General features: G+C 42.6%; 1 protein-coding gene across 2 annotated transcripts in view; it reads left to right on the forward strand.

Moving 5' to 3' along the window:
* The first annotated feature begins 992 nt into the window (after window positions 1-992).
* LOC140486503 (neural cell adhesion molecule 2-like) overlaps window positions 993-20,890 on the forward strand; it is a 1,585,952-nt gene continuing 1,566,054 nt past the window's right edge. Inside the window, exon 1 of one of the 2 annotated variants that reach the window (XM_072585745.1) lies at window positions 993-1,267. In XM_072585745.1, the coding sequence (XP_072441846.1) occupies window positions 1,090-1,267 (178 nt within the window). In that variant the 5' untranslated portion in view covers window positions 993-1,089. The remainder of the gene's footprint in view (window positions 1,268-20,890) is intronic. The other variant, XM_072585744.1, reaches the window with a different exon arrangement.

Below are 20,890 nucleotides of genomic sequence, written 5' to 3' on the forward strand. Positions count from 1 at the left end.
CGCATGACCCTTTAAATATAGAGAGAAGCCCCCGCTTTAGAGAGATTAAAGAATCTGGCTGCAACTTTGTACCTGGAGCGCTGTTAAAATGTCGACCGCCTGCTGTGACTACACGCGTAAGGAGGACGGATTTAAAACACAGCGGTTTTCCTGTGCACGAACCATCGGACAACAGGCTACACCGGCTTCTCTGTCAATGAAAGCGATGTTGCTGTCAGCCTGCCTTCACTTCCTCCAGTCAGCGATCCCGCTTCCCCGAATATAAAGCCGGGTAAGCAATTGGCACTTACCCCCCAGTGCGCCAGCGTCAAGCAAACTTCGCTCTCCATCTGTTCCCCAAAAGTGCAGTAACTTTGCCCCGGCCAGCCGCTGGCGGGGTCCGCACTGCTCCCTGGGCGGATCTGTAGGTCCTTTCACAGGTACCCTGAGCAAATGTGCCGTCTGGATGACTGGGACGTGGGGGTGGAAGAATTGGAGCGGACATATCACACTTATTTCTTAAGAAGATGTAATGGTAACAGCGCAATGATTGAGGATTTATTTTCAGATTAAGGGGCACAAGCAGACATGAAAGTGTTTTTGAAAGTTGTTTATATTTCCTTCCCACTCCTCGCTTCCTTCGTCAGTCACTGTCTTCCCCTTTTCCATTGCATAGTTTCCACATGTGTCTATCTATCTATCTATCTCTCTAAATCTATCTATCTATATTTACATCTATCTATCCAACTCTATCGTTCTACCTATAATTTCTATATCTAAAAAACTATCTATTTTTATCGTTCTATCTCCACCTATCAAATTATCATTATCGTTCTACCCATTATTTATTTATCTGTCTACCTATCTATAACTTCTATATCTATCTGTCTATCGATTCATCTATCTATCTATCTGTGTTTATCTGCCTCTCTCTGTCTTATCTATCTTTGTTCATTTAGCCCTCATTGTCCGTGCCTATTTCTCACTCTCTATCAGACTCTGTAAATACAGATATTTATGGTCTGGAGCAGAGTGGTGGGCTGACTGACCGCCGGAGTGTGAAGGCGATGCGCCGCCCCGCCGCGGAGGAATATTCTGGCAGAGGTTGGCATGCGATATAGTTCAGTGTGGCACTGTTTTGAGCGCCAGTTTCAGGAACCGCTCTGGCAAAGGAGCAAGCGGCTCATTGCGAGTCTCCGGGAAACTGCCTGCACCGGCCACAAGCTCCGGGGGAAAATGACCTTCGCCTTATTCTACCTAATCGGATTGCTTGTCTGCAGCGGGGAAGGTAGGAAGCCACGAGCATGTCAATAAGAGTATGCATGTAGTGTATGTGAGGATGGGGGGGTGGAGGAGGGGGGAAACATTCAAAACCCCAGATAGATGCATCGACTGCATTGCAGTGAGACAGAGAGAGAATGTGGGACTGAGCATCGGGACAGGTTGCAGGAGAGATTGAAAACTGGAGAGTTGTTTGACATGAAGTCTTTGGCTATTCCTCTGTCCCCTGACAGTGTATTGTCAGTGCTGTGTGGTCGCCTTGTGAGAGACCTCTGCTGAGCGAGGCAGAGCTGGGAGGTTTGGGGGGGGGGGGGAAGGTTGTATCTCGTGATTATTTGGGGAACACTTAAGGTGTTAACTTTCCTCCTTGTGTTTATTGGGTACGTGTGTGTATGTGTGGGTAGGGAGGTTGCTGGTAAAACGCCAACACTCTGTGTTTGTACTTTCATGAATGTGTCTATTCAAACGGTAGGCTGTCCATCAGAAATCTCGGAGAGTTTGTCACTGGCGTTTAATGTTGTTTGGAGAGAGTCTGAAGCTGAAAGGGACTGGAACCCCTCTCCCTACAAACACACACACAGGCAGACACACACATACACATACTCTCTCTCACACACACACACAGACTCTCGCTCTCTCTCACACACACACATACACAGACACATACAGACACAGACACAACCGCGCACAAACACACACATACACACGCACACACTCATATACACACTCCATTGAGTGGCTGCATCAATGTTCTGTTGCGCTTCCCAATTTCCAGGCTTGTTCCTGTTGACAATGGTGGCTGAGTGTAATCCACGGTTCAGATGCCCAAGTACTTCACACTGAGCGGGGTTTGGGCGGGGGCAAAGGATTTTTCAAAATGTTTTTTTTTGGGGGGGGGGGGAGTTGTGAAACTGTCCTCCTTCAGAATCCTGGATTAGAATGGACGGGAAGGGAGGCAGAAGCAAAGGCAAAACGCGCCCCGTCTGGGTGCTGAAAGTTTAGGCTGGACGAGTATTCAGACCGAGTTGGAAGTGCTTTGGAACGATGTCTCTGGAAGTGGATTTCGAGGGGCGTTTGTAAGAGTCTTTCGCGACAGGTGGCAGTGCGGAGCTGCTGAACTGCACTCTCTTCGATTGAAAGAATAACTTCCCCCTGTCTCTCTCGCACAAACACTCTCACATACACGCTCTCTCTCACACACACATTCACACACACACACATTGACACTTACACACTTACACACAGACAGACACTTACACACATACACACACACAGACACACACAGACAGACACTTACACACATACACACACACAGACGCACACATACACACACACAGACAGACACACACAGATAGACACACACATATACACACACACACAGACACTTACACACATACACACACACAGACACTTACACACGTACACACACACAGACACTTACACACATACCACACACACAGACACGCACACACAGACACTTACACACACACACACACACACACAGACACTTACACACATGCACACACACTCACATACACACACGCACAGACACACACAGACACTTACACACATGCACACACACTCACATACACACACACACACACAGACACTTACACACATGCACACACACTCACATACACACACGCACAGACACACATAGGCACACACACGCACAAAATTAGTGTGAGTGTGTCTTCCCCCATGAACCATATCTCCAACTGCAAGATGCAGAGGGGATAGAGTGAATCCACACATGCTGGCTGAACCAAAGAGACAGTTTCTGGCGAGTGACACAGTGGAACTTGTCCTGTTCTGGGAGTCCTGTAATCTGTTGAATCAGCTCCTGAGGTTTCAGCAACAGTCTCTATGAGCACCTGCTCCTCATCTCCTCCTGCATCCCTTCACTCACTTGGAACTTTCACACCCCAGGCACTGTCAAAGAAGAGCTCCGTCGGTTTTTTAAATAAATAATAGACAGCAATATTATTTGGAGAGTTTGGGATGGGGCCAGACCAAAGCGGAACTAAATGTGGACATCAGGGTTTACAGAGTTAGCTGGATGTGAATGTGATGGGAACCACGGGTTATAGAGTTAGCTGGGTGTGTGTGATGGGGACATCGGGGGTTATAGAGTTAGCAGGATGTTAAAGTGAAATTGATGGAACCGTGCACCGGTCAGCATCTGGGCATTGACAATGACAGGATTTCGGATGGTAACAGCGAGTGAAACTGACCAGGTCACCGTGCAGTGTGAGTTGGGGGGAGTTGAGAAGATGCAGAGAGCCGGATGGGGTGAGGGCTGAAGCGGCTTCAGGTCAAGGGACTGCAACTGTCCCCTCGCCAGCCGTTCAGCCTGCTCGCCAATCACAGCTTCTGGGATATCGATCACTGTTTGCTCTCCCTCAACCTCCCTGCCTCAGGGCCAGGTGAACTCCGTGAGTCTCGGCTTGGGGAGACCTCCCTGAGGGCTGGGGTCGTGATATTCCATCCTAAATGTACCACATCATGGTGTAGGGAGCCCGGGGAAGCTGTAGTTTGCCTGTTCCCCAGTGAGAGAGAGAGGGCTGTGTTTTAACCCTTCGCTCACCATGCTCAATGTTCCAGGAGAGACATGCTCAATGTTTCGTGTTCATTGTCGACAGTGAAATTTGAAATGTGTCTTGCTGCATTTCAAATCGATTGCTATCGATTGTACAATTTACAGTTGTAAATATAATTAGCGACAAGGCAATCTCCGCTCCTCACTAAACAGGAGGAGGGCTTCCCTCCACAATGACCATTTGCCTGACTGTTTAACATTATTTTTCCCAGCTGTTTGACAAGAACGCTCAGTTCAGGTCTGGGTAACAAGCTTACTGAGTTGGTATTTTGCTGTCACAACCGTTCAACTGAAAGACTTCAACGTGAAAGAGCATCAGGGCAATATCTTTGCACCAAGCGGAGAGAGCTGATCACTTCTTGCTCCTTCCAATGGGAGGATTATTGAATACCATTGCAAGGTTACGGCTCCAGATCGCACTCAGTAAACCGGCCCATCCGCTACTCTTCGGAACCCACACTGACTGAGGGTGGCACAGGACGGAGGGCGCCCAGGCTGAGATTCCGTCTGGGTTTGAAGCCAGAGGTTGTGATTGAGAGGGACTGAGTTAAACAAGGGGTTGCGGAGCGGGGCGGAAGTTGAGCTGCTGTGGGAATAGACAGAGACAGTGGTGGGATCAGGGAAGCAACGGGGAAGGCAGGACGGGGAGCCGCACGGTTGGGTTTGGACTGGACAGAGTGAGACTGAGCTCGGGGATAGACCACGGGGAGAGATTTCTTGAGCGGTTGTGGTTCAACCCTCACGGTTGAGTGAGAGCAAGAGTTAAACATTCAGCAGTTTCGATCAAGGCTGCTTCGAAGAGAAATTAAAAAAAGACATAAAGATTTCATTCACACCCACAGATGTTTAAATTGATTAGATATCATCAAATATATAATTGAAGTAAACAGTACACTGGTGGTGACCTACAGACTGCTGGGAAGGTAAGGCGCACGGAGTGTGCCGATGAATAAATATTTCCTCATTCTCACTCCCAGCTTTCGAGATGGCTGCCGCCCTTTCTATTATTGCGAGCAGTCATTCCAGTCTTTCAGACACACAGTTTTACCCTGAGTCTGCCACTGGCGTAGGGAAAAGTGGAAACTCGAATCGGGGAGGGGAAAAAAAGCGAACGCACTAACTCTAGCTGTTTGTAACCTGATTTCAGCTTCATTCATTTTGGTGAAGCATGTCTTGACTTCAATGCTCTGTTTCAGCAGATACGGCTGGAGAAAAGCTGCAACCTGATTTGCAGAATGTTCCCTTCGGTGTCTGATTTTATTTATCATTGTCCAAAAGAGGTTAACAGAAATGTGAAGAAAATGTTGGCGGAGTTGCATCTTTTTTTTCCCCTGCCATGCCTCCCAGTACAAGTCCTCCTTCCTTTTTCCCAATGATCCTTTGAGATTGTCCCACTATTAAAGACCAATCGCTTCATGACACAATGCTGCTTAACAGTATGACTTCCCATATTCAAAACTAAAACCTTCAGAAACCAATCTCCTATGCAACTGACCATACTCATTGTTTTTCTCCTTTGAGATCCAACATTGATGTTGAGTAGGTGCAATTCGTACCTGGGCTTACTGAGTGACAAAAACTGACTGGGATTTCAAAGCTAAAGTACCTAGTAGCAGTGTGCCCATTTATATTTGTTCAAATACTAGTGTGGGAAATGTGTGTGACTGTTCAAATATATTTTTTGAATATTTTCTGGCTTACATAGAAACAGGGTTAGTCAGATGTCAATACGATGAGCAAGGAGGATTCCAATGTGAATCTCTCAGATCTGTTCATGGTTGAAACAGTTTTTTACAATTTATGCAGAGCCCACCAGTTCATTTCTGGTGCTGGTACTTATTATTGCAACTTGTTAAGAATAATAATATGGTACAATTTGGGACCTGGAGAATGGTATCCTTTTTGGTCAATGTTGAGAGGCAGTATCTGGTGAGAAAAGTTCTTTTACATTTTAGCTGCAAAGTAGAGAGCTTTTCTGTTGCATTTATAATAACTTACTCATGAGAGAAATTTCATTTTCCACTGAATCCTTTCCAAACTTGTCAGAGATTTACATTACCATGTATTGAGTTTCATTGGAAGATCAATGTCCAATTTTGACATGTATGTTCCACATTCTTCATTCCTCTAAGTTCTTATGTTTCTAATTTAAGCTTCCGCACCAATTGATCTGCATCTGAGGCCATTGCAAACCCAAGTGACTTGTGATGGCTTTTTAAGAGTTGGACCAATGACTTGGTGTTGCATAAGGGGCATTCAATAGCAAATGTAAACAGAAATATAATGTGAAGTTGTGGAATGATGCACCACTAGATTGTTTGTGACATAATATTATAACCAGATGGTACTGTATACGGACCCTTTTCAAAAAAAAACTTTGCATCAGCTGTGGAATCATCCTGTGGGTTGGATGAAGCCTTTTAAAAAAGCTGGATAGTGTCTGTGTGATAGGAAGAGTGACATTCTCAGAGAGTACACACAACCCAGAGAACCATAATATAGTTGCTTTCTTTTTTTAACTGACCTCCTGTGGCACAATGTATTTACATTGAAGTTATACAACTGAAAATATTGCATTAATATTTATCAATAATTAATTGTGTATGCTTTCAATAGATACAGAGTCCACAAAGGTATTTAGTTTACCAGAACCTCATAAAGACAGTGTTTCAGCACCGATTGGTGCTGCTTCTGATAAGGTCTGCACTGAAAACTTTATCCAGAACCACTCTTTGTTTTTCTATATGGCTTCAGCTAAGTATCACCTCCCCCTCATTCTGTCCTCTTGGACATGATTCCCTCATAGAAAAGTCAGAAGGACACCATGCTGCAATTTGTCTACCTGCAGATGTTCATTCTCTGGCATTCATAGTCTTTCATGGAAGCTTCACCTCACCTTGTCAGCTGTAAAATGTGAAATGCAGGATGTATCCAATTGCATTTGTGAGAGAGATCAATATTTTGATGTGGGACCCATAACTAGAGATAAGTCATGATGGATTCTTTACAAGCTTCTCTGTGAGTGAGATTGAAAAGTTAATTGTTGCAGCTATGCTTCTATTTTTGTTTATGATTTTCGTGTTTTCTTTCTTTTTATGGCTTCATGATACAACTATTCTATGAGACTGTTATGTAGCACTTTCTATAAATACATCTTCGCTGTTATTACACACCCCTGCTGAAAAAAAGTGTAATATCATTAAGTAATGTCATCATCCCCTCGTTTCCTTCTGTTGTACATGATTGAATTCATTGAAAAGTTGGAGAACACCTCGCTGCCTTACCGTAACCCTAACCATACTCCTGCAGTGGTGCTTAAGGATGTCCATTCTATGAGTCTAATCTCCAGAAGGTGCTATTAAAATCCATTGCAAAGATGAGTTTGTGCTGAATTTGCAACTGGCTCCAATTAGCTGGGACAGGGGACAAAAGGTGTTTTAAAATAATTGATAAAGGTGCATACAAATGTTCTTAACAATCAAAGTTAAAAAGCGCACAAGACCAGGTTATGAAGCAACAGGTTTATTTGGAAGTACAAGCTTTTCAGAGCGCTGGTCCTTCACCAGGTAGCTACTGGGGCAGGATCATAGGACATACAATTTATAATCAAAGATCAAAATATCATACAACTGATACAAAGTACTGAACAAGCCTTTTTAACTAACAAGTTATTACAATCTGAAATGCACTGCATGGATGTCTGACGAAAGCAGATTCAGTCATAACTTTACAAGAGGAGTTTGGTTAGCAGTTTGAAGGAAAGAGAAGTGCAAAGATTATGCAAAGATCATGGGTGAAGTGGAGCCAATTGGGTAGGTTTGCCAAAAAGCAGGCATGCATGAAGATCATTTTATGACCTTATGATCCACGTTTCTGACTCTGATAGCTATCTGGTGAGATTAGCACTATGGAGTTGGCAAAGAAGTATTTTCAACTTTGGGTGAAGGTAAAATGTGGGTCAGCTGTAGTGACGGACAGCCTGTGCTAGAAAAGCTTATTCATAGTCACAGACTGTGCTCTTCAATCCATGTGTAGCCCTGAATGCCTGTGTAGCTGCTTGGGGAATGATATCCTCACAAGCATCATCACCAGCAAGATAAAACATCAGATAATTGCAAGGTGGAATAAATTAGAATAGATTTTCAAGGCAACTTAAATAGGTGAAGTTTCAGGTTGTCATATTCCTCCTTTTTGTTTTAGCATTTAAGGTAAAGTCAATATGAATTCAAAGCATGATTGTACTCTGGTCTTTTTAGGTGAAGTATGATTGATGTGAGATTTCTAACTAATTTGCAAATATTCTTCTATCAGCAGACTCATGAAATGGGAAGAGACAAAACACATTGAGTTCGGTAAATTGTCAGACAACTTCAAATCAGTAAAGTTGCAGTTTTGAAAAGACTGTTGTTGCCTGTAAGGTGTTTTCTCTACCTTGTGTGTCTGCTCTCACAGTGGTTGGTGCAATAGTTACCCATCATTCTAATACAGACAGGACCCGAATTCATAACTAAATCAATTTTTCAATGCACTGTTTTTGGAAGTGAAGGTGTTAGATCTGTGCTTTTGACAGATTGAATGCAAGTACAGGTTGCATGGATGGATGTAAGATCCCCTTTTTATATTATTGGCCTCTTGACCAGTGAGACCAGAGAGACCAGTGAGAATGAAGATGTTCAATTTATCATCACAAAGTTGCAGCAGTGCCGAAAACCTGACAGTGAGATTTTTTTTTTGTGTGAGGAGAGGTGTTGGTTGCACTTGAGAGTACAGTGAAACAGAGAGGGAAATTTGCTGTTCCTCTTTTTTTTGACAGTAGCTCATTAGCAGAACAGAAACAGAATCAGTGGTGATTAACATAGCTCAAACTATGGGGCTGATTGCAGACTGTTGGACAGTGAGAAGAAGAAAAAAATAAAGCTTTGAGTGTTTTGTCATGCAGTGTAGATAGATAGTGGCAGTGCATGTTATTAGTAGCAGGACAAGAGATAGGCTAGCCCAAGAGTCCATAATGAAATCGTCATCCTTGACTGAGCTTTTCTTATTGCAGCTCTGTCACAAATGTGCTTCCCGGCTCTGTTTCTTGATAGCACCACAGTGTTTGTCAGCAAGGAGATGTCTGGGCAAAACACAACTCACACTATCGTTTCTTTTTTTGTGATCAACCAGTACCTGAAAAGATAATTATAGCTACTCCTCCAACATACAGTTGCAATGATAACATTATTTCCAGTCATGACTTCCATTTACAATACATTTGGGATTTATTAAATGCGGTAGACATGTACAAACATTTGCTGGCATGTCATGTGTATTTTCTAATTTGTTTTCTCCCTCATCTACCAGACCATTCGCTTTTGTTTTGAAAGAGGAAATATGCAGCATGGCTCCTTATTAACTGGCCTCCTCAAGCAGCTTGGAGGATGCTTAGGAGACAATTCCATCTCAATTTGGCGAGTCCTATTATTCTTACACTTATCCTACACTGCTTCCTAACTTGAGTGGTTCAGGTTGGGAAGGCACAGAGCAATCAAGGGCATTGAATGCGATAAAGTATCATCTTTAATTCAGTGTAATGTGTGCCATTGATTTAACTGCCCATGTTATACTCTGCCTGATTTTTAAAAATCCTCTTTCCCCTTTGCCTCATTACATTGTATTTAAAGTGAAGGGAAATCATGTGTTGTATGCAGTGGCAGGTACTCTGACAGCACCCAACTTTAAACTATCTGCTTCTGAGCATTGGTGCCCTCAAGATCATTGTCACCCATCACTGCACTCATTCCTTTGACTTTACTCCAATTGAAGTACTTGATGATGGGTAAATGATAAATAATCTTCTCAAGTGCAAATTCACTTGCTCTCCTCCAACACTGATATTTCTCAGACTATTGCGTGGTCTGACCTCTGCCTCAATTCAGATTCAGTTGCTGATTTAGTGGAGAAAGTGTTAGTCATTTCTGTTTTGATATTAGCACTTGTGGTTAGCACTGCTACCTCACAGCGCCAGGGACCTGGGTTCGATTCTAGCCTCAGGCAACTGTCTGTGTGGAGTTTGCACATTCTCCCCGTGTCCACGTGGGCTTCCTCTGGGTGCTCCAGTTTCCTCCCACAATCCAAAGATGTGCAGGTTAGATGAATTGGTCATGCTAAATTGCCCATAGTGTTCAGGGCTGTGTAGGTTAGGTGCATTAGTTAGGGGTAAAAACAATGACTGCAGATGCTGGAAACCAGATTCTGGATTAGTGGTGCTGGAAGAGCACAGCAGTTCAGGCAGCATCCAAGGAGCTTCGAAATCGACGTTTCGGGCAAAAGCTGATGAAGGGCTTTTGCCCAAAACGTCGATTTTGAAGCTCCTTGGATGCTGCCTGAACTGCTGTGCTCTTCCAGCACCACTAATCCAGCATTAGTTAGGGGGAATGGGTCTGTGTGGGTGACTTTTCGGAGGGTCAGTGTGGACTTGCTGGGCCGAAGGGCCTGTTTCCACACTGTAGAGATTCTAATTAAATTTGGTGAGAGGGAAAGATTTTAAAATCCCAGTGTTTACTTTAAAACATTGTTTTATCTTCACTATGCTTGCCTAATCATATGTATCAAAGGAATTATTGTCATGGTTACTATTATTTGGGATGAAAGTCGTTGGATGCAACCTTTGCCAATGTAATTCAAGCAAAATTCTAATGAGACTGAGGGCCTGTCCACTGTAAAGCACCTCCTGTACTCTGGCAATTCCTTTTTCTGAGGTGCTATATAAATGGTTGTTGTTAAAAAGTCAATATTGGAGAAATGGTACTCTGTATTCCAATTGTGCAGGTTAATTACTCCTCAGATGGTTGCTAGCCAATCCAAGTACTACTTCCCTTTTAATATCATACAAGCTCTCTCTACTGTTCTTTTTATGAGATTGCTGCTTTCTGCATTTTTCATGGGAAATTTGCAACCTGACGTTTGCCCACTTGATTTAAGCATCTGACAGGATACGTTTGCAGGGAGCGTAATCTATCTTTAATAGTTATTTCTGATTAACCTGTTCGGGCATGTTGTGACACAGATGGGGCTTAAACTCAGACCTTCAAGCAAAGAAGCACAGGCATTATATCTGAAACACAAGATTTTCCTGTTTGCTTGAGACAAAATTACAGCAAGCCCTAGGCATTAACGGGAAGCTGTTGTCAAGCACATCACTTAGTTATTTTCAGTTGAATGTGGGACACGTAGCATTAAACTATTGACAATGTGAATGCTAAATGAATACAAAAGAAAATTGCCAAGGCCGCTGATATTGTTTCTGTGAGAACAGGGCAATTGCTAGATCATAAGGAACTCTCCTGAGGTTGTTTCAATTCCTCCATTTTCTTGCTCCTTGATGTATAACTTTCTCTGGCTTGAAAGCTGTGTAATCATGTAATTCTTTTGCCCTGGTAAGGCATATCAAGAAGAGCTCTAGGATTTGAAACATTTTTCTCTCTCTATGGATACTTCCAGACCTGCTGAACTCCTTCAGCATTTACTGCTTTTACGCCAAGACACATGACTGATTTTACCGAATGAAGTTTGTCAGGTAAGACAATATTGAGGCACACAGTTGGCCTCATTCCTGATGAAGGGCTCCTGCCCGAAACGTTGATTTTCCTGCTGCTCGGATGCTGCCTGACCTGCTGTCCTTTTCCAGCATCACTCTAATCTTGCCTCTGACCTCCAGCGTCTGCAGTCCTCACTTTCATCACACAATTGAGAGCATGGGCAAAAGCATAAATCGTATGCAGTGTCTCAAAGGGAAAAAGACACTGGTTTACAGGGGATGGTAGTGGTGAGGATTGGGAATTCAATATTTTCAACCTTTGCATAGTCAAGAGTAAGTTTGGGGATGCTCTGGAGATAAAAACTAGCGAAGCTTAGGTATCACCAGTGGTGTGGGACAATGTTGGTGTTATGGTCATTTAGATGCTCAGACTAATATTTTTGGAATGTGAGTTCACATCACACTGCAACACTGTGGAGTTGGAATTCAGTTTATTAACTTGGAATTAAAAACTGATCACTGTGACAACTATTATTGTTAACAAAGAACAGCACAGGAGCAGGCCCTTTGGCCCATCAAGGCTGCACTAAAACATCATACCTCTCTCAACTAAAACCCTTTTGCCTCTATTCCCTGCCTATTCATGTATATGTCAAGTTGGCTTCTTAAACGTTGCTATCGTATCCGCCTCTACCACTTCCTCTGACAGCGGATTCTAGGCACTAACCAGCCACTGTGTCAAGCACCTGCCTCTCACATCTCCTTTAAACTTACCCTCTTTTACCTTAAACTTCTGTCCACTCGTATTTGACTGGGCTATTTTCCTTGGAGCATCCGAGGCTGAGAGGTGACCTTATAGGAATTTATAAAATCATGAGGAACATGGATAGAGTGAATAGTCAGGTCTTTTCCCCAGAGTAGGGAATTCAAAGCTAGATGGCATAGGTTTAAGGTGAGCAGGGGAAGATTCAAAAGGGACCTAAAGGACAACGTTTTCACGCAGAGGGTGGTGCGTGAGTGGAATGAGCTGCCAGAGGAAGTGGTTGAGGCTGGTTCATATACAGCACTTAAAAGGCATCTGGATGGGTATGAAAAGGAAGGGTTTAGAGGGATATGGGCCAAATGCTGGCAAATGGCACTTGGATATCTGGTTCGTTTGGATGAGTTGGATCAAAGGGTCTGTCTCTACATCTCTACGACTCTCTGACCTTCTAAAATGGCCTAGCAAGACACTCAGCTCAGGAGCAATAAATTCTTGCCTTGCAAACAGCAGCCACATCCTGTGAAAGGAATCATTTTTCTAAAAAGCAGACTAGCTTAACGATTTCAAAATGTCAGCAGGTCTGGGAGAGGTGGTACTGTTGTACAGCTGGATGTTGCAAGTTTATGTGTGAAAACTGGCGTATTTTAGACTGTGTCACTTAGTGCAGACGAACAACTGTGAGGGGACACCAGAGACAAGGTTGTGTGTGAGCCGAAGTTTCTCTGGTGATCACTGAAATGAGAATAATGGAACCAGGTAAGAAAATAGTCTTGCTCAGCTGGAGGACAGACGAGTGGTATTGGAGGAGAATGGTATGGACAACTGCTTGAAAAAGCTGCAGACTGATGGAGAGGGGTAAGATCATTTAGTTTTCCTTCAGAACATAGTATTTATTCAACTATAGACTTGTGCATCCCTCATTTCCATTAGCTTGTCCTTGGTGGTTGTGTCTTCAACTCTTCAGGTTCTAAGTCACCTCTCTTGACATCATCTACTCCTGTCCTGCTGTGGAAGATGCCAAGCTTTGTCTGATGATGCCTCTGAGATACTTAAATGCAACTGCTTAGGAATTAAGGTGCTTTGTTAGGTTGGATCTGAAGGAACTTTAGTTTGCTCTTAAGCATGCTGGATTCGATATAATGGATGTCTAAATGATTATAGTATTGCATTCCAGTACAAACATCTGTCACCTTAATACCAATAGTAAAATTAGACAGAAAGGAAAACCAGAAAAAAGAAATGCTTTACTAGAGACTAGGCAACTGCTTAACTTCAGTTAATATTAAATTTAAGCATTACCTTACGCAGACAACATATGTGTATACAGTTGACAAATTCTACCTCTAGGTACATGAAAGATTGTAGCTCTCTCAGTCACATCTAAGTCTTAAAAACAGCATATTGGTATCCAATACCTGGAGGAATATTTCTCTGATTGTAATAGGTAAGGGTATTTTCAGGAGTCTCTTGCAGGAAAGCAGCTGTCGTTTGAAAATTGCTTTGAGAACAGATGGATTGTTTTTATGTATCACAGAGGCATTTAAATTAGACCGTCTAACTGGAACAGTTAGAGATAAATGCAATCTTCCCACATTGACTCAAATCAAATTGCTGATGTCAACTGTTTAATCCTTTACTTTAATTCTCAGAGCTTTTTCAGCAATGTCACTCTCAACCCGGGATGTGAGTCGAAAAGGAGTGTCCGTCAAAGTTACCATGGGTGGCACGGTGGCTCACAATGCCAGGGACCTGTATTTGATTCTGCTGTCAGGTGACTGTCAGTGTGGAGTTAGCATATTCCCCCCGCCCACCCCCCCCCCCCCACCCCCGCCAAGCGACACTGCCTGTTGTTCCTCAGGCAGCTCAGGATCCCGCATGTCCATTAGTACCCTCACCAACTTCTACAGATGCACCATTGAGAGCATATTGTCCGAGTGCTTAACGGCCTGGTGTGGGAACTACTCTACCCAGAACCATAAGTTGCATGCACAGCCCAGATCATCATGGAAGCCAACCTTCCATCCATGGACAAAAACAGATATTGCTGGAAAAGCTGAGCAAGTGTGGCAGCATCTGTGGAGGGAGTCAGTGTTAATGTTTCGGGTCCGGTGACCTTTCCTCACAAATGGGCTCCATTTACAGTTCTTGTTGCTGTGGAAAGGCTGCTAACATCATCAAAGATCCCTCCTACCCTGGCAATGCTCTCCTACAACCTCTTCCATCAGGATACAGAAGCTTGAACATAATCACCAGCAAGTTGAAGAACAGCTTCTTCCTTGCTGTCATTAGACTGCCAAATGGACTCTCTAACTTCAAATAAAGTTGATCTTGTTAATGTTGATCTTTCTTTGTACCTCCTGTGCAGCAGTAACCTTACAAGGCTCACGTTTTTTCAGCACACTTTTTCTGCATGCCCTTGCTTGCTTTGATCTGCCTGTACTGCTCGCAAAATGTTTTTCACTGTACTTAGGTGCATGTAACTACAATAAATCAAATCAAATCAAATCAAATCAAGTGTCTGCGTGTGTTTCCTCTGGGTGGTCCAGTTTCCTCCCACAGTCCAAAGATGTGCAGGTTAGGGTGGATTGGCCATACTAAATTGCCTTAAAGTCCAGGGATGTGCAGGTTGGGTGGATTAGACATGGGAAAATACAGGATTACAGGAATGTTGGGATATGTCTGGTGGAATGCTCTTCAAAGGGTTAGTGTAGACCTAATGAGCTGAGTAGCCTGCTTCCATATTGTCGAGATTCTATGAAACTGGAGGTTCTAACAGACTCATACCGTGTAGGAATGGCAACCTGTCATCCATGTGCAGTTTGGGATTGTATGTGACTCCAATCCCATGTTGATTGGTTTGCCTCTTAAATGTCATTCAAAGATGCTCACAGCTCCCTTTACAGGAAGAACACTTGCTTCCTACTCCCCAGAGTCAATCCACCATCTACAAGGCTCAAGTCAGGAGTGTAATGCAGTACTTTCCACTTGCCTAGATAGGTGGCGCTCCAGCAATACTCAAGAAACATGACACCATCCAGGAAAAAACAGTCTGTTTGATTGGCACCACATCCACAAATATCTATTCTCTCCATCACCAGAGCTTAGTAGCTGCAGGTTATGCCAGCTGCAAGATGTGGTGCAGAAATTCATTGAGGCTCCTTAGACAGCACCTTCTAAACCCATGACCACTATGATCTCGAAGGGCAAGGCAGCAAATGCATTAGAACACCACCACCTGCAAGTTTCCCTCCAAGCCATTCACCATCTTGACTTTCCAAATGCAAGATCTCACACTTATCTATATTAAACTCCATTTGCCATTTCTTGGCCCACTTCCACAACTGGTCAAGGCCCGACTGCAATTTCTGATAACCTTCCTCATGGTCTACAATACCGCCTATTTTACTGTCATCAGCAAACTTACTAATTAGGCCTTTTATATTCTCATCCAAATCATTAATATAAATAACAAACAGCAATGCGCCCAGTACCAATTCCTGAGGCACTCCACTAGTTACAGGCCTCTGGTCTGGTAAGCATCCTTCCACTATTACCCTCTGCTTCCTAACATCAAGCTAATTTTGTGTCTATTTTGCCAGTTCCTTCTGGATTTCATGCAATCTAATCTTCCAGAGAGCCTATCACGTGGAACCTTACCAAAGGCATTACTGAAATCCATATAGACTACCTTTACCACCCTGCCCTTGTCAACCTTCCTGGTCACTTCATCAAGGAACTCCAACAAATTTGTGGGGCGTGGTCTCCTACTCATAAAGCCATGCTGACTACTCCTAATCAAACCCTGTATTTCCAAATGCATGTATATCTTTATATCTCAGATTCTTCTCAAGTAACTTACCCACCACAGATGTTAGGATTACTGGTCTATAGTCGCAAGGCTTTTCTTTGCAGCCCTTCGCTACCCTCCATCTTCTGGGATTTCACCCATGGCTAACAATGATGCTAAAGTATCAGCCAGGGCCCCCATAACACAATCAAGGGTTATAGGGGTCAGGAAAGTGCTTGCCATGATGCCATGTTTGCCATGATCTTGAATGGTAGAGCTGGCTCAAAGGGCCAAGTGAGCTGCACCTATGGAAGAGTTGGGAGGTAATGATGGAGAGTGTAAAGCAATAGTTCAGCCACAGATATGGAACATTTTGTTCCATTCTGATCATCCACACATGGAAAGATACGATTGCAATACAGAAACTGTTGAGGCAATTTATCATATTGTCCCCTGAACTGGTAAAGGTTAGCTTAGTGCAAGATTAGATAGGGTAGGATAACTTTCCTTCAGATTGAGAAGGTTACTGGGCATTTGGAATAGATGTCCAGGAGGATAAAGGGGTTTAATAGGGGAAACTATTCCCATTGACAAGAGAATATAAGGAGGACATGGAGCAAATGCATTTGGCAAAAGTCAAAGGTCAGCTCATATGATCCTTGGTTTTAAGCAACAATTACAGAAAGTGTTGAAGCTTCGGATGTGAGTGAAAAGGATCAGCTGAACTGAAAGCAAAATCACAAATGATAAAGCAATGCCAAGAGTGAATTTACAAAGAAGCTTGTTGGGTATCATTAGAAAAAGGCAGAGAAACTGGGTAGGAGAATTCTCAAGAGGAAAGAGATTTGTTCTAAGAGATGGTATGGAGGATGGATTTCAAGAAGGAGGATAAAAAATACTTCAATGTTGATTGTCTAGGATATTGAAGAAATGTTATTGGCAAATGGAAAGACTTATATGGGTTAGAGAGATTAGATCTTGGAAATAGAGACCAGTCTTTGGGCAGAACGTGCATGCTGATGAAGAGTGCTGAAATATGAGTAGTGAACCAATCAATTCCTATCAAAAGCCTGATTGAAACTGCTCCAAATTCATTTCATATTCTGTTTTTAACCTATCCTCTCTGATCTGAATTCAAATCCGTGCTCTGGAGTGAAGGAACATTTGCTGGAGATCTCCTCCATAGAGCTCTCAAATCATGTTTCAAGAGTATGCTGCTGTACTTCTCGTGTTGCTTGCTATGAAAGGAATTTGATACTGTATGCCTGACTACATTGCTGAGCTGTAGACTCCATAATTGCAATGACTGAACATTATATTTCAAGAAAGGGCTTCACACATTTTCCAATATACCCTGCGAATGATGAGGATAAGGGCAGTATTTAAACAATACCATAGACAAGGGCATCAAAGCTTCAATATTCTTGTATAATTTTTGTTTGAAACCTGAAATTTAGATTACTATCTTCAATCGGTTCAACTCATATTCTTTACGACATTCTATATTTTTCTATATTTCTATGTAACCTTTTTTGTTCATGGAATGTAGTCATAATTGGAAATACCAACATTATTGCCCATCTCTGATTGCCCTTGATGTTAGCGATTAGCTGCCTTCCTATACCACTGTATTCAGCTGGCACAGGTTCACCTACATGCATAGCGATACTCAGACTTTGTAGCAGTGTAGCAATAGCAGAATGATGTGTGACCTGCAGGGACATTTTCAGGTGACAATCTCCACATGGGTCTACTGCTCTTGATTTTCTTGATGGCAGTTGTTACAGGTTTGGAAGACTTGTCTAAGGAGCTTTGGTGAGTTGCTGTGATGCATCTTGTACATACTGCTGCCATTGTGCATTGATGATGGAGGGAGTGAATGTTTAGGGTGGTGGATGGGCTCCCAATTATTTTGGTGTGGTTCAAGCAGATTGCTTTGTCCTGGATGATGTTGAACTTCTTGAATGTTGGTGTCACATTCATCCAAGCAACTAGGGAGTATCCATCACAGTCCTGACATTTGCCTCAATTGATGGCCAAGATTTGGGAATCAGGAGGAAGCAATTACCAATTTCTGATGGGTTTAGTGTGGACACCTTATTTAGATGGTTGTTAAGTGTCTGGTAAATGGTAATTCCTCAGATATTGCAGTGATGATAAAACTATTAGTCATCAAGGGGAAGTGGCCCAATTTTCTGTTTGAAGATGATCAGTAAGACAATTTGGCCTATTAAAAGTCTGCTCTGCCATCCAAACAAAGTTGCATGTCACTTGCGTGGGACAAATGTTACTTGCACAGTGAATTCTTTCAACTGGAGTTTCTTTTTGTCTTTCCCCAATTCACTCACACATGAGCTTCTCACACATGAGCTAAACATACTGAAGCATACTGGGCTGCAGATTCATGTCCTCTGACCTCTTCATCCAAAGACTGACCATTAAAAGCATATTCCATTAGGGGTAATATGTGAAGACCAGTGTTCCAGGATATGCTTGAATGAACAATGGTTCTCATTGTCACTCTATCGACCACCTTGATGTATGCGGCTAAATATGGTGATGCTACTATTTGCTAAGTTACCAAAGCTATCCACTGGTGGTTCCTGAAGACTTGGTGAATTTGTTTCTTACCAATGATTGGTAACCCAGTTTTCAACTTAAATGAAAACCAAAATGAGGGATGATGTCATACAAGTTGTCAATTTTTGCCATGAGAAGTTTCTATGGGACAGACAGAGTTCAATGTCATTCCCATTGCATCTAAGTGTATTGGATACATGTTCATGCATATTAAGGTATGACATTGCTTTAAGAATGCTGTACAATTGTCGACCTCTCAAATTGGTAATGTGGTAGAAGATAACTTACACTGTTTTAATCTTTGCTAAAAAGAGGCACAATGGTGAACAGTCAGAGTACAACGTTTAAGGTCTGGACTGCCAATCAATTACTTTTGTTTTTCAACTTAAAATATTCACTGCACCACAAAGGTTTGCCATAAAATCAGGCTTATCCAGAATTAGACCCTGGTCTCATGCTCCTCATCTGAATGAGCTACTAATCTAAGCTATACCTCCAGAGTCATCTCATCTGATTCTAGGGTCAAATCTTAGTTCTTTTTATCCAGCAGAAATTGAGTATGTCCAGTGACAAAGGTTGGGTGGGAGCCCGGTGTTGGTGGGACTAGGTGGGTGGAATGTCATAGAAGAACCGACCAGGTTAGAAAATGATTGCATAGATGGACAACATCAGAAAGTGGACAGCAGGATGAATAGAGAGCAGTGTCTGTGACCCCTCATGGGGTATAACTAATTATATATGGGTGGCCTCAGCTAGCTTGGGGGAAAAGGGGGAATGTTTTTGTCTGTACTTTATTTTTGGTTTCCAGTGCTCTTTCAAAGAGAACTAGCCAGGCCGTCTGTGGCTTGGCAATCATTATCAAAACATACAGACTCTTATTTTCACCACAACTCCGAAGGTGAATTCTGAAACTGGCATAGACCCTCGTTTTACATAATTCAGTTGATCTGATACTGGGATTAGGTGAACTTGTAGATAGAAACCGATTTGTGTCAGGAAGCAAATGCCTGTTGATGCATTGCAGTAAGATATTTGTAAGGAATTGACCATGGGTATGTCCAGCAACTTGATTCTTTGCTCAGTAAAGTTTGTTAGCAAATGCTGAAGCAAGTAGCATGCAAATACTAATTTGTGGTTATGTGTATCCAACTTGACGATTCCAATTAGCATTCGCAAGTTACACAATAAATTATTTCTTTATGTGACACTGTGAATTTATGAAAGATACCGGTCTCTTAAAATACTTGTTATATTTCATTTCCTGTTTGATTAAAAATATTTAATGCTTGCAATCAAAATAATTTGACCTGTAATGTCTCCTGATCAAGATAGGTGACTATATTAAATAGGATTTTGGAGGTTACAAATGAGTACTGAAGACTGAGCTAGAAATTGATGTTTAATGCCCTCAACTATGTCTGAAGGCATGCTGGCCATGGTGGCTCAGTAGTCAGCACTGCTACCTCACAGCACCAGGGACGCGGGTTCAATTCCAGCCTCAGGCGACTGACTGTGTGGGGTTTGCACATTCTCCCCATGTCTGCGCAAGTGTATTCCCACAGTCCAAGCATGTGTGGGTTTAAATGAGTTGACAAGGCTAAATTGCCCCATAGTGTGCAGGCTCGGTGGGTCTGGGTGGAATGCACTTGAGAGGGTTTGCATGGACTTGATGGGCCGAACAGTCTGCTTCCACACAGTAGAGATTCTATCTTGCAAAATTCACATCAGTTTCTACCAATGTGCCTTTCCCCTTGATAAAGTTGCCATAGTACCCACTCTCTCATTTGTGAGAGATGACTGGTGTTGAGGTTCACCTACCTCACACAAATAGTAAAGTTGACAAGATGTGACTGTATTGATGATTTCAGTTAGTACAGGAATTAAATCCATGCTGTGGCCTTCGTTAACCAGGCATCCAGCTAACCAGCCACTCACAGACATGACTCGTTTGCACAGGGGAGTATAAAAAGCAGAGGACAGGATTCAACCTACGGGGTAATTTTCATCTCAATATGCTTATCAATTCATTTTGTGAAAAGACATAAATATAACAGGAGCTGGTGTTATTCGTAGACTGTGAGATTCTATGGTTGTTTTGAATTTCCGGATCATGAGCAATTTTTTTGTTCCAAATAAGGATTAACATCAGCCAATATTACTGAAGTGCTTGTGGCACTATTGCATTTGTGGCTTGCCATTTGAAACATCCGTGCATTGATTTAGAACAATATTACTGGGTATTTGCAGTCAATTATAGAAACAACATTTGCTTTTATTTGTTTTCAACTAAATTAAAAGCTGTTTTGATATCCGAGTTGTGCAACTGCCTGGTGAATTACGTTGATGTAATATTCAGGCTATATATGAATTATTCTGCTCTGG

This window comes from Chiloscyllium punctatum, chromosome 15 (assembly GCF_047496795.1).
Source record: "Chiloscyllium punctatum isolate Juve2018m chromosome 15, sChiPun1.3, whole genome shotgun sequence".
In the NCBI taxonomy this organism is placed as follows: Eukaryota; Metazoa; Chordata; class Chondrichthyes; order Orectolobiformes; family Hemiscylliidae; genus Chiloscyllium; species Chiloscyllium punctatum.